Consider the following 15,057-nt stretch of genomic DNA (forward strand, 5'->3'; position numbering starts at 1 on the left):
CTGATGTAAACATTTTAATTCTGTGTTGTTGATGTTTTTCTGACCTAGTTTGGGCATTTTTTTGTTGTTGTAACCCCCCAACTCCTCCAATTACCAAATCATTGCCGGGTGTACAAAGTACATATGGAAAAAGGTCAAATCTGATGGGCTTAAACACCTGAAGGTCCTCAACCACCTCTACAAAAGTCTGAAGTCATCTAAACTACACAATCAACAAAACTCTAACAATCTCACATTGACAGGTCACCTGTAGGACAGGAAAACAATAGCTTGATTGTCAAGTCAAAAAAATTGTTTATGAAATATTTTTGATATTGTTCTTGTGTGTGTATAAGTACTTATAGTATTGTGTTTCTTGCGTGACAATGTTCGCTGTGAGACAGGCTGTCAATGTTCGTAATGACACCTTTATTTCCAATCTATTGTCTTCTTACACATCTAGTCATACATGTGCACCTGGCTGACATTTTCTTCAGGTACATATAACTATCCTGCTCTTAAAATACTTTTTTCTTCTGCCAAGTGCATTGAAATCTTCTAAATACATCTTAAAAATTCACTTAAATTCAGAAAGAATAATGTTTATGCCAGATTCAGATCGAGGGAATATGACGTTTTGTAAAATATGTAACTGATAAGCTATGTATTGTTTATAAAACACATTTGGACTTTTTTCAAAACATTTGTGTCACCCATACAGCTGGCTATATATAATTACCACATCAACCCAAACATTTATATATATATTTCTCTCCTTAAATCTCAGACATGATTATCTCCCCTGGTTGAAAATCACAATTTTATTAATACAATCCTGATCCTCTAGAGACTGTTGGCCCCTTTACGTGGGATCCTGTAGGTGGTCCATCAACATCCAACGTCCAATCGGGGGATCAAATATATACAGCTACCGAGGTAAAATCTTCACTTTGTCACCACTGTACGAGACTCAATCTTTTTAGAAAAGTAATGTATATCATCTATCCAGTTAAATATTCATAATCATTACTCATATGTCTGTACAATTTCATAAATTATTAATAAATATGAGTCATTTTCGTGGAATTCACAGACAATTGCATAACTTTAATCTTCTTCTTATGTAATTTTATGTTGTATAGGATATACATAATTCATTTTTATTTCATTGCAAAACTGCATATCATATCCTTTTTAGAAATATACAAAGAAGGATCGCAATAACTTAACAATAAGAGTATTATGTGTTTATGTATCTGAACTTATATTAGACAAAGTGGTATTATATAATACAAATAAAACTTAAAAATTTTATAGAAACTTTACCCTAAATAGAGCGCTGATCATGACTTTGTAATCATGGAATGAAATAATCACCAGTCTCAATCAATCACACCAGGCTATCTAAAGGGTCTGGAGTAGTTACAGTGTGTGACTGTCCAAAACAGGAGAGAACAGGGGAGATAATTGAGAGACAAAGAACAGGGGAGATAATTGAGAGACAATCAGTATGACAGTGGATGTGTGTGAAATCTCAACCTAAACATCCGATATCTAGTGTGAAATGGCAGGAAGCTAGTTTGTCAGTGACTGAAAAACAACAGTAAATATATACAAGCCTATCAGGAAGTGGGGCGCTCGTAATTCAAGTGTGTGTAAGTGGTGCCCTTTACGACAACTACGTATATTTACATTCCCGAGCCAAGCTCTCACACATAACTGTACCTTATATGGTCAAAAACACTTGTAATGTCATGAAAAAATTAAATCTCAGTTAATTTGTGTCTCTTTTTTTTTTTATTTGGGAGGCAGCACAGCGCATAGCTAACCAAGCACAAGTATCCAAGGGTATAAGTGCAGCTAACCAATGACAAGTAACCAAGGGCAAGTAACCAAGGGCAAGTAACCAATGGCAAGTAACTAAGCACAAGTATCCAAGGGTATAAGTGCAGCTAACCAAAGGCAAGTAACCAAGGGCAGGTAACCAATGGCAAGTAACCAAGGGCAAGTAACCAAGGGTATAAGTGCAGCTAACCAAAGGCAAGAAACCAAGGGCAGTAACCAATAGCAAGTAACCAAGGGCAAGTAACCAATGGCAAGTAACCAATAGCAAGTAACCAAGGGTATAAGTGTAGTTAACAAAGGGCAAGTAACCAATAGCAAGTAACCAAGGGCAAGTAACCAATGGCAAGTAACCAAGGGCAAGTAACCAAGGGTATAAGTGTAGTTAACAAAGGGCAAGTAACCAAGGGCAAGTAACCAAGGGCAAGTAACCAAGGATATAAGTGTAGCTAACCAAGTGCAAGTAACCAATGGCAAGTAACCTTGGGTATAAGTGTAGCTAACCAAAGGCAAGTAACCAAGGGAAAGTAACCAATAGCAAGTAACCAAGGGCAAGTAACCAAGGGCAAGTAACCACAAGTATAAGTGTAGCTAACCAAGGGCAAGTAACCAATGGCAAGTAACCAAGGGCAAGTAACCACGGGTATAATTGTAGCTAACCAAGAGCAAGTAACCAAGGGCAAGAAACCCAATAGAGTAGCCAAGGGCAAGTAACCAATGGCAAGTAACCAAGGGCAAGTAACCACGGGTATAAGTGTAGCTAACAAAGGGTAGGTAACCAAGGGCAAGTAACCAAGGACAAGAAACCACGGGTATAAGTGTAGCTTACAAAGGGCTAGTAACCAAGGGCAAGTAACCAAGGGCAAGTAACCAAGCACAAATATCCAAGGGTATAAGTGTAGCTAACCAATGGCAAGTAACCAAGGGCAAGTAACCAAGGGCAAGTAACCACAGGTATAAGTATAGCTAACCAAAGGCAAGTAACCAAGGGCAAATAACCAAGGGCAAGTAACCAAGGGTAAGTAACCAAGGACAAGAAACCAAGGACAAGAAACCATGGGTATAAGTGTAACTAACAAAGGGCAAGTAACCAAGGGCAAGTAACCAAGCACAAGTATCCAAGGGTATAAGTTTAGCTAACCAATGGCAAGTAACCAAGGGCAAGTAACCACAGGTATAAGTGTAGCTAACCAAAGGCAAGTTACCAAGGGCAAATAACCAAGGGCAAGTAACCAAGGGTAAGTAACCAAGGGCAAGTAACCAATGGCAAGTAACAAAGGGTAAGTAACCAAGAGCAAGTAACCAAGGGCAAGTAACCAATGGCAAGTAACGAAGGGCAAGTAACCAATGGCAAGTAACCAATGGCAAGTAACAAAGGGCAAGTAACCAATGGCAAGTAACCAATGGCAAGTAACAAAGGGCAAGTAACCAATGGCAAATAACCAATGGCAAGTAACCAGTAACCAAGGGCAAGTAACCAATGGCAAATAACCAATGGCAGTAACCAATGGCAAGTAACCAAGGGCAAGTAACCAATGGCAAGTAACCAAGGGCAAGTAACCAAGGGCAAGTAACCAAGGGCAAATAACCAAGGGCAAGTAACCAGTAACCAAGGGCAAGTAACCAGTAACCAAGTGAAAGTAACCAAGGATAAGTATCCAAGGGCAAGTAACCAAGGATGATCAAAGCACAGTTGTGTCTTTTCACAATCAACTGTTTCACAAAGATGATAAATAACAAAGGTATTTTTGAGAAATATGGTCATTTGCAATTATATTTAGACGAATTTATATTTATTTATTTCATTGATAAATTTGAAAGTCTGTTACAATACAAGCATTTGAAGCAGGTATATAACAAACAGAGAACCCAATCACAGCTAGCAAGCTTTATTATTGATTATCTACCCAAACTGTGTTCTGCCAATTATCTGAAAATACATGGCTTCCAGCTAATTGATTTTTCACAACAAAAGATCTTGATTTAATGAAAAGTAGGCGTGAAAACAACAAAGGCCATGGTGCTGTCCGCCTAAAACCTTAGAAGTGTTATATACACAGGGACTGGACATCAGACCTCTCCATATTTTAACTAAATGACCAGAATAATGTCAAACAATGACTGTGTATTACAGACAAAAATTTATATAAACAGGAGATGAAAATTTACGGACAGACCATAATCAAATTGTTCTGGACAATCATCAATCTTAATATGAACTGGACTTTAAATGAATCCTTGATATGGTGTCCAATCTAAGCTAACAACTGTTCGTATAAAGATCAGCCTTAGATATGTGACAGAGGGTATCAGAAGTCAGATCGAAACTACCCAGGGTTTAATCAGCCAACACAATCATTGTAATCTCCCACAACATCTCAAAACAAAGTGTGCACACGTGTTCCAAACCTAATAACTGTTACAGCTAATTCCATGTATTGTATTCTCTACACCGACTGACCAAGGCATCAAAGATCATCTTTATCCAGCTAACTTTGACCATGTCTCCTAATCTCTCACTGACCCCGAGTGACAGTAAAATAGGGGACCGGAGCCATTAACTTGATTTCCACCGCTATCCAGGGATGACTGGCAGATTTTGACCAATTATCGTGATGCTATCTTGGTGACCAGGCCTAAGGGGCCTCACAATAACTTTTGTGGGGTCACCATCTGTCTATCTTAAACCTAACAGTACAATTTGTAGGAATGCTATATGTTACTCAAATAAATAAAATGTTTACATTAATTGCCACTTTGGCATAATCATCTTGAACTCAGATTATTTTTTGTGACACGGTACAACATTAATGTTTCTATTTTTAATGGTTATTAGGTATATTGATTTTTTCCTGTGCCATCAGTATGAGCCCCAGGCTGATGTGAAGTTTCAAATGTTTGACATTAAATTCTTTATTTACGACAGATACAGCCTTAAATCTGATATCACAGGTAAGGAAATATACATGTATATTATTGGTTTATAAAGCACTGTCAATCTCTTTGTGATATAAACATTCCAGGGAAACATGACATGCACAAAATGTTCTTCTTGAAATTTTTACAGGAAAGCATTTTTTTTAAATTATACTATCACTCAGTGACCTTGACCTTTGATTTCTGAACGTAAAAACAAATTAATTAAGTTTTTTTAATGTTTTGGAGAAAGTTTGAGTTGCATGATCTGTGAAAGGAAACTATATAAGATCTTACTAACAGTGACCTTGACTTTTGCCCTGGCCAAAAAGCAATAGTTAATCTGTTGGCAAGAAGATACATAAGAAGTTTGGGTCTGTGTGACCTTTGTGTGGACCTTGATCCTTATTTGTTATCAGATAGACAAGATAACTAATTATAAATTACAAGGCAGAAATTTACTGTAACTTAACCACATGCCCAAAAGACTATTTTACAACTTGAAGGTTTCAATTTCCTTGATTTTAATCATTTGAATTAAAGATGATACATTTAAACGAGTAAATTGAAGCATAAATGGTTTGGTTTTTTTCTTAATTGCATGAATTTTTTTGGCATTAGAAATATATACAACTTAAATTTCAACTTTTTTCTTAAAACAATTTTTCTCTCTCTGAATTTGCTGATGAAGTTCAGATCATGATGGATGTATACATTTACATCTAATGCTTAGAATCAAGTTTCAATGTCAAAAGATCATGGGACTACTCTGAACGTATGCTCATTAAATTATCCAACTCCTATAGCTACTACAGGAAACCTGGCTGTATTAAGGGGATTTAAAGAATACCACTCGCAGATAATAAACAAAAAATCACAGAAAAACAACAAACCAGTTTACCGGGTAGCTGATTTTATCTAGAACATCTCAAAACCTGCATCAGATTGTGGATATATGCACACCTGATATATCTGTGTACACAAGACATTTTTTGGCAGAGTTACCTGGTCTATATGTTACAGCATATGGTCCATGATAAGGTATTATCTGTGCATTATCAAAAAACAAAACAGAAGGGCTATATATACAAATGGTGACCTATCCGTCATGCAGTTTGATCACCTCCAAGGACTATGTGATTAAAAACTACTAAACAGCATGTACACAAATTCATTTTGGCGAAATGAATGAATTTAATAGTTGGCTTATGAGAATTATTTTTCCATTTTTTCCCTCCAATATGCTTGTTAGTCAATATCTGAACGCTGTTAATGATACAATAATTACAGGGCATTGTGGGTCAGATGTTCATTTTGAGTACAATAAAGGCATTTGTCATAGTATACCTTTCAAGGTTCTTATCATGCACCATGGGTAACCTGAGGAATAGATCTTGATCACAGCTAACAAAAGCTCCAATGACCCTATTTAATGGGGTACATGACGTAATACACTGCACCAAATCTAGAGCTACTAACCCATTCATTGATCATTATAGGTTGTAAATATATTTACCAATGATTTTGATGTTAAAGTGTGTACATTGTGAACTGTGATATCTGAAATTGAAAAATGACTTAAATATAAATTCTGAAATTATTCTATTTCAGCTAACTGCAACTAAATTTTACATGGTTGTAAGCAATCATAATTGTTTACTGTAGCCATCAGCAGTAATCACCATAGATACCTGACATTATATAGACACAAAATAATTATATTAAAACAAATTACAATGTCACAGTCAGTCACTGGAAATTAAAGGATGACAGAATCTAGAAACCAATTTTGTTGAGTCTTGTGTTACTTGACAGTTCCACATTCTGAGATAGAAATGATATAGTAAATGTTGTAGGTGTATATGTTTGGCACTTGGTCAACTTGACTGTACTAGTTCTGTTGTTTATACATTGGATCTTTTGTTGGCTATGAAAAACAAACAAGGTTAACAATGTGTCACAGGTACTTACAGCCTGGATCATGAACCACTCAATCCTATTATAAAGGTTTTCAGGTACAATAAGTAGAGGTTCAGATACACAATATATAGTATTTCTGTACAAAAAACATACGACTTAATTTATAAGAGACACTCTGTGTTCAAGTCTCTATGAATAAGTACTATACATCTTGTAACCGTATATAACAGTATGTACAGTAGTCACTAATCCATTCATGGACATTTCAGGACCGTCGACGTCTCCCTCCAAACTGTGATTGGTATATTTCAGGACCGCCTCCCTCCAAACTGTGATTGGTATATTTCAGGACTGTCTCCCTCCAAACTGTGATTGGTATATTTCAGGACTGTCTCCCTCCAAACTGTGATTGGTATATTTCAGGACTGTCTCCCTCCAAACTGTGATTGGTATATTTCAGGACTGTCTCCCTCCAAACTGTGATTGGTATATTTCAGGACTGTCTCCCTCCAAACTGTGATTGGTATATTTCAGGACCATCTCCCTCCAAACTGTGATTGGTATATTTCAGGACCGTCTCCCTCCAAACTGTGATTGGTATATTTCAGGACTGTCTGCCTCCAAACTGTGATTGGTATATTTCAGGACCGCCTCCCTCCAAACTGTGATTGGTATATTTCAGGACCATCTCCCTCCAAACTGTGATTGGTATATTTCAGAGGACCGCCTCCCTCCAAACTGTGATTGGTATATTTCAGGACCGTCTCCCTCCAAACTGTGATTGGTATATTTCAGGACTGTCTGCCTCCAAACTGTGATTGGTATATTTCAGGACCGTCTCCCTCCAAACTGTGATTGGAATATTTCAGGACTGCCTCCCTCCAAACTGTGATTGGTATATTTCAGGACTGTCTCCCTCCAAACTGTGATTGGTATATTTCAGGACCGTCTCCCTCCAAACTGTGATTGGTATATTTCAGGACCGTCTCCCTCCAAACTGTGATTGGTATATTTCAGGACTGCCTCCCTCCAAACTGTGATTGGTATATATTTCAGGACTGTCTGCCTCCAAACTGTGATTGGTATATTTCAGGACTGTCTACCTCCAAACTGTGATTGGTATATCTCAGGACCATCTCCCTCCAAACTGTGATTGGTATATTTCAGGACCGCCTCCCTCCAAACTGTGATTGGTATATATATCAGGACCGCCTCCCTCCAAACTGTGATTGGTATATTTCAGGACTGTCTGCCTCCAAACTGTGATTGGTATATTTCAGGACTGTCTGCCTCCAAACTGTGATTGGTATATTTCAGGACTGTCTGCCTCCAAACTGTGATTGGTATATTTCAGGACCGCCTCCCTCCAAACTGTGATTGGTATATTTCAGGACTGTCTGCCTCCAAACTGTGATTGGTATATTTCAGGACCGTCTCCCTCCAAACTGTGATTGGTATATTTCAGGACCACCTCCCTCCAAACTGTGATTGGTATATTTCAGGACCGTCTCCCTCCAAACTGTGATTGGTATATTTCAGGACCGTCTCCCTCCAAACTGTGATTGGAATATTTCAGGACCACCTCCCTCCAAACTGTGATTGGTATATTTCAGGACTGTCTCCTTCCAAACTGTGATTGGAATATTTCAGGACTGCCTCCCTCCAAACTGTGATTGGTATATTTCAGGACTGCCTCCCTCCAAACTGTGATTGGTATATTTCAGGACTGTCTCCCTCCAAACTGTGATTGGTATATTTCAGGACTGTCTCCCTCCAAACTGTGATTGGTATATTTCAGGACTGTCTCCCTCCAAACTGTGATTGGTATATTTCAGGACTGCCTCCCTCCAAACTGTGATTGGTATATTTCAGGACCGTCTCCTTCCAAACTGTGATTGGAATATTTCAGGACTGCCTCCCTCCAAACTGTGATTGGTATATATATCAGGACCGCCTCCCTCCAAACTGTGATTGGTATATTTCAGGACTGTCTCCCTCCAAACTGTGATTGGTATATTTCAGGACTGTCTCCCTCCAAACTGTGATTGGTATATTTCAGGACCGCCTCCCTCCAAACTGTGATTGGTATATATTTCAGGACCGCCTCCCAACAAACTGTGATTGGTATATATATCAGGACCATGTCTCCCTCCAAACTATAGTGTTTACACTTCTGGTACACCAGGTAGTGATGATAAAATCACCAGATTTAACCAATGACCCACCCTAATTAGTTTAGCATGTGTAGAATATCACAACACTATTAAAAACAGTTTTGCACGCAACAATCAAAAGAAACCTTTTTCCTTATCCAAAGGACCATGCAAGCACATTACAAAAATAAGAAAACAAATCAAAATCAGAATTTCTTTCGCCTGTGTTACGTAATTTGTCTATAAATAAAGTTATGGCTCTGTAAAAAATGTTGGTTGCTGGTTTAAAAATAGTTGAGACTTGTGTTTTAATGATCATTCTGTCAAGTGTAATGATGGGGGAGCCTCAGTGGTTTGGACTGTATCTCCACTGTATCTCCCTCAGTAACCAATCCAGTCAGCTCCCAGCTTATCTCTGTATCAGGCATTCAGTCTGTTTACTGTAATTTATCAGTTAACTTCACAAAATGTTTCTTTTTCCAATAAAAAAGTCTTCCGAAACATTTGGCAGATTTAAATAGCTGCCCTAGTAGCATGAAATCATTGTATCAGCATGCTCATCCCCTGAAAGGAGGCTGCATGATGTCTAGCCAAATTAATTGGTCGCCAAACTAATCAAAATTCTCCTTGTCTATATAAGAATCATTATAAGAATCATTATGAATTTTAAAGACAAATTAAAGTTTCACAATTTCTTGCATACTGTAATGATTTTTTTTTAATTCCTTCTAAAATTGATCAGTATTAATGCTTTACAATTATTTTGACAGTCTTGTGACTCATGTTTGCTCCATCAATCAACAATACCGGAATATCTAATTCTCTAAACACATTTAAGGCCCGGTGAATACATGGCTGCAGGGATTTTGCCAGCTTTTTCAGGCTTCATCGTCCGCCGCCATTTTCGATTTCCTACACGTGTCAAAACAACACTGCAAGCCGGTCAGCCCTTTGAAGTTTAATCACGATCGTAAGCTTATTTTGCCAGGACAATTGTACGTAAATTTTTTCATCATTTAGGTTCAAAAGTGTAAATATTTGCAGACACTATCATGTTTAGTTATTGCATTATTAGGTTACGATCGTCTGTAACAGTTAGCCTAGCGTTTTCACAAACAGACTCGTATTTTTTTAAAACAAGAACACATTTGAACATTTTTGTTACTCAACAACATGGTTCAAATCGATGTAAAACTTTTTGACAGTCTTGTGACTCATGTTTGATTTTTTGCTTTAAATTAAAGTATAATTTGCTGTATGAGATCTATGCTTGTTCTTTGAAGTTTGTAAAGAAATTTAATTTTAATGGAAATGACATGTTTTACATGTCTTTGTACGCTTTGATGTGAAGGGTAACTTTTAGGGGAAGTTTTACACATCCGTGTTTAATGTTATTCAAAAATGAATTTATCTTTTTGAAGATATAATTTTTTAATGTTTTTGATGGAGTCATTGGGGAATCCAACACAACCACAATACTGCAGAGGTTTGACAGACTATATATATTTTGGTAACATTCACTCAAACACTTACAAAACATTATAATTGGTTTTATAACTTAGATCACATCATTGTTTGTTTTGCCTGATTTTTAGTTCCAAGATCTATAATCATAAGAACCCAGGACCATATATAGTAGCCATTGCATTATACAGCTGTAATAAAAATGAAAAGAAAAAAATGTGGGGTTGATGTATTTCTGGGTTTTATATATATACATGGACTATGATGGATTATGGACTCATTATAAGCCCTAAGAAAGAGCTTAGAAGAGGTCTATCATGAAAAGTTTTCAGAATGACCTCAGTTTTACAGTACTGCATATAAGCCATATAGCCTTAGAAAGAGTTCAGTATATGTGGGACTATTATAAGCCATGTATAGAGCCTTAGAAAGAGTTCAGTATATGTGGGACTATTATACGCCTAAGAAAGCTCACCATAGGGGAAAGAGCTCAGTCTCAGTCCATCAAAAGGGGAAAGAGCTCAGTCTCAGTCCATCAAAAGGGGAAAGAGCTCAGTCTCAGTCCATCAAAAGGGGAAAGAGCTCGGTCCATCAAAAGGGGAAAGAGCTCAGTCTCAGTCCATCAAAAGGGAAAAGAGCTCAGTCTCAGTCCATCAAAAGGGGAAAGAGCTCAGTCTCCGTCCATCAAAAGGGGAAAGAGCTCAGTCTCAGTCCATCAAAAGGGAAAAGAGCTCAGTCTCAGTCCATCAAAAGGGGAAAGAGCTCAGTCTCAGTCCATCAAAAGGGGAAAGAGCTCAGTCTCAGTCCATCAAAAGGGGAAAGAGCTCAGTCTCAGTCCATCAAAAGGGGAAAGAGCTCAGTCTAAGTCTAAGTCCATCAAAAGGGAAAAGAGCTCAGTCTCAGTCCATCAAAAGGGGAAAGAGCTCAGTCTCAGTCCATCAAAAGGGGAAAGAGCTCAGTCCATCAAAAGGGAAAAGAGCTCAGTCTCAGTCCATCAAAAGGGAAAAGAGCTCAGTCTCGGTCCATCAAAAGGGGAAAGAGCTCAGTCTCAGTCCATCAAAAGGGAAAAGAGCTCGGTCCATCAAAAGGGGAAAGAGCTCAGTCTCAGTCCATCAAAAGGGAAAAGAGCTCAGTCTCGGTCCATCAAAAGGGGAAAGAGCTCAGTCTCAGTCCATCAAAAGGGAAAAGAGCTCGGTCCATCAAAAGGGGAAAGAGCTCAGTCTCAGTACATCAAAAGGGAAAAGAGCTCAGTCTCAGTCCATCAAAAGGGAAAAGAGCTCAGTCTCGGTCCATCAAAAGGGGAAAGAGCTCGGTCCATCAAAAGGGGAAAGAGCTCAGTCTCAGTCCATCAAAAGGGGAAAGAGCTCAGTCTCAGTCCATCAAAAGGGAAAAGAGCTCAGTCTCAGTCCATCAAAAGGGGAAAGAGCTCAGTCTCAGTCCATCAAAAGGGGAAAGGGGAAAGAGCTCAGTCTCGGTCCATCAAAAGGGGAAAGAGCTCAGTCTCAGTCCATCAAAAGGGGAAAGAGCTCAGTCTCAGTCCATCAAAAGGGGAAAGAGCTCAGTCTCGGTCCATCAAAAGGGGAAAGAGCTCAGTCTCGGTCCATCAAAAGGGGAAAGAGCTCAGTCTCGGTCCGTCAAAAGGAGAACACTCAGAAAAAGCTCTGATGAGTTTATTTTAAGCCCCAGAGGGGCATCCAAATTTAGTTCAGTATGTGGTTATTTTAAGCCCCTGAAGGACTCAGAAGAGCTCATCATGAGTTCTAATTATAAGCCCCATAGAGCCCTATATAAATATAAGGATGAGTATGAACTTATCATAGCTCCAAAAGAGACATCTGAATGTAGTCTAGTATGGGTTTATTTTAAGCTCCAGAAAGAAGCCAGTATTGGTTATTACTTATAAGCCCCAGAAAGAGCCTAGTATGGGTTGTTATAAGTCCCAGAAAGAGTCTAGTGTAAGCTCTGGGGTCCAGACAGAACTCAGTATGGATAATTATAAGCTCCAGGAAGCCTTATTTTAGGCCCCAGAAAGTCATCAGAATTAGCCCAGTATGGGCTATTTTCATTACATACCACAGAAAGAGCCCATTAAGGGTTTAGTATCAGTATATGGGGTTTACAGTGACAGTAGGTAATACTTAGCTCATTAACTGTCCAGGTATTTAATCAGGTACACACACCAGTACTGTCATGGTCAATTGGAACTGACCCTAATCATGATTTAATGTCACATTATAACTGATAGTTATGGCCAGTCTTATCAATTTTCTATAGGGGCCAGTTACACAAGTGACAAGGCTTTTCTTTGGTAGTTACCAACATCATGTACATGTATAATGTTATACATGTCGCCTGAGGGAAGACATAAACACTTGATCTAGGAAGAGAGAAAAGGTGTCCAGAGCTGAAGGTACATGTGACTAATTACTCTTACTGATCAACTCTTTCAACTCAAACATTAAATATATCCATGCAGACAGGCATTATCATTATTTTTCCATGCAATTGAAAGTATTAAATTAAAATTAATTACATGTACAACAACACTGAAGTTGCATATTTTACAATGATTTGAAATCTAGATCTGGCACATCTAATCAATGTATGTGCATAAAAAAGTAAATTAATAGGAACAATTAAGTTCTGTACTGTAAAAAACAAATTAAACAATACTAAACAATGTAACTCTATAGAAGTATTAAAATGACACCCATACACAAGAGTTGTCAGCTTGATTCATACAACTTAACATGTAAGTAGAAATGTATTGTCAGCTTCAAAAAAATCATAAAATAAAATGTCATACATTGTTGGGAGCTTACAAATTTTAACTAGACGGAAAAGAAAAATGTTTTCTAATCTTGGAGCTAAACCAGATACATCAATTAACTTTTAATTGTTTTTTTTTATAGATGATATAAATGTAGTTACTATAGAGTAATTTGACAGATCGAGGTTGGCGAGAGATGAGGGAGGGGTACAAAGGAGGAGAGCATGAACCTTTGAATTAAGTAAACTCACAGCCAATAACATATGTTATTTATTGGAATAACACTTTGATACATTCTTAACTTAAGCAGGTACCCCTCCATATTCATGATATAGTAAATAAGGCAGTAGGTAACAAGTGTATCTGTTTTGATTAAATACCTGTATAAACCATGTTTAGATCTAAAATACGTAGTCGTACACATGAAAAATTCAATGTCATGCTGTGTTTAAACCAAGAACACCTTACCTGTCTAGAAGACATCGTTTTCCTTTATTTCAGAATTCACACCTTAAATCCAGGTAAATACATGTCTACATGAAGTCTATCACCTCAGGTGAGCTATTTTGTCGAGATCCCCGAAACTCTTATCATATAGACGCTTGACTCTTAGCTCGGTCCGTTAACTTTCAAATACTTTTTCCTCCGGAAAATAATTATTCACCGACTTAAATAGCAACACAACATATACTGTACATCTTCACGCGCTGTCAGAACAGAGGAGAGGAGTCGCTGCCACCATTTTCTGTTCTGTTATGATTCACAGTAATTTTCGCTCGCAGACGGCTGTTCAGGACTTCGTGTCTGTGTACATACACTAGTGGCCTCGTTGTCGATGTGGAATATCCCGGATGATAATACACACATGTACATGTATTCACCTGTACCTGTGTACCGAAGCAGGTAAAAAGTCTACGTGTACACGTACATGGAAAATGTAGGATATGTATACAGTTCAGGCGCAACCAGCCAATTTCAAATTCATTATTTGCGTTAATGATCATGTGCACATTTCGTTGTCGGTATCTAATTTACTAAATTAATGCATATGTAGCAGGTTTTAATTGTAAATAGTGAAACGGTCGCCTTCCCTTTAGCACTGCTGGTCCTGAAGTGTACAGTAAATTCTACTGAAAGAAAAACGTTCTTACCTTAATAGAAAATTAATTCTACATGTATGTTTACAGACTATGAAAATGTAGTAAAGCTATTGTCATCTAATGAACCACAACTTCTGCAGGATTTGGGCCTCTTCATTAAAAAGTCGTTTGAAGTGAGGAAAGCAGGCTTGCTTGTTTTATTATTATTGTGTTATACATGTAATGTTATCTTTGAAATTTGCTATCGTTCCTTGTTTGTGGATGTAAAAATGCAAATAAATGAATTGAATTGTAAATATCAAAAGTATTTGCCAGTGAATTTTAATTTCTATCGTGTATATAAATGTATGTTCGGACTGACTCAACTCCCGCTATTTCAAGCAAGTATCATTGTACGTGCGTATTAACACAATCTTTATAAAAACGATTTCTATTTTGACGAGTGTGTCGCGAGATATATTTATAATAGTCAGATTAATTATCACATCATCCTCGATAATCCAGGGGTTCCGATCACTTACGATCTCTACACCCCTGGACTATCTCATAGTAAAACTGGAGGCAACAGAATAGAACAGGTAATTTAGTCATTTGATGTACATCAAAAGAGCCGTATAACGGTACACCGTGGTTGACTGTGTGACTTTGATGTTAGACGTCGCTCTCTCTGTAGTCTTCAAAGGAAATCTTTGCTAGCCTGTGATTGGTCAAATGTTTTCCGCTGAGCTGCCTTCAATTTCACTATGAGATAGTCCAGGGGTGTAGAGATCGTAAGTGATCGGAAGCCCTGGAGTATCGAGGATGTTATCACATATCACATATAACTAACAAACAATAAACATATGTTTTGCAATCGGTTTTTATCGCCCTTTTATTTCTGCGATTATAAGTTACAAGGTCTTAAATTGTGTAC

At 37.8% G+C, this 15,057-nt stretch overlaps 1 protein-coding gene across 1 annotated transcript in view; it reads right to left on the minus strand.

Annotated features, from left to right (window-relative positions):
• LOC138316366 (breast cancer anti-estrogen resistance protein 1-like) overlaps positions 1-13,890 on the minus strand; it is an 81,091-nt gene extending 67,201 nt beyond the window's left edge. The window contains exon 1 of the mRNA XM_069258068.1: positions 13,513-13,890. Coding sequence (XP_069114169.1) covers positions 13,513-13,527 — 15 coding nt within the window. The 5' untranslated portion in view covers positions 13,528-13,890. The remainder of the gene's footprint in view (positions 1-13,512) is intronic.
• Positions 13,891-15,057: the final 1,167 nt, after the last annotated feature.

Source organism: Argopecten irradians, chromosome 2 (assembly GCF_041381155.1).
Source record: "Argopecten irradians isolate NY chromosome 2, Ai_NY, whole genome shotgun sequence".
Lineage (NCBI taxonomy): Eukaryota > Metazoa > Mollusca > Bivalvia > Pectinida > Pectinidae > Argopecten > Argopecten irradians.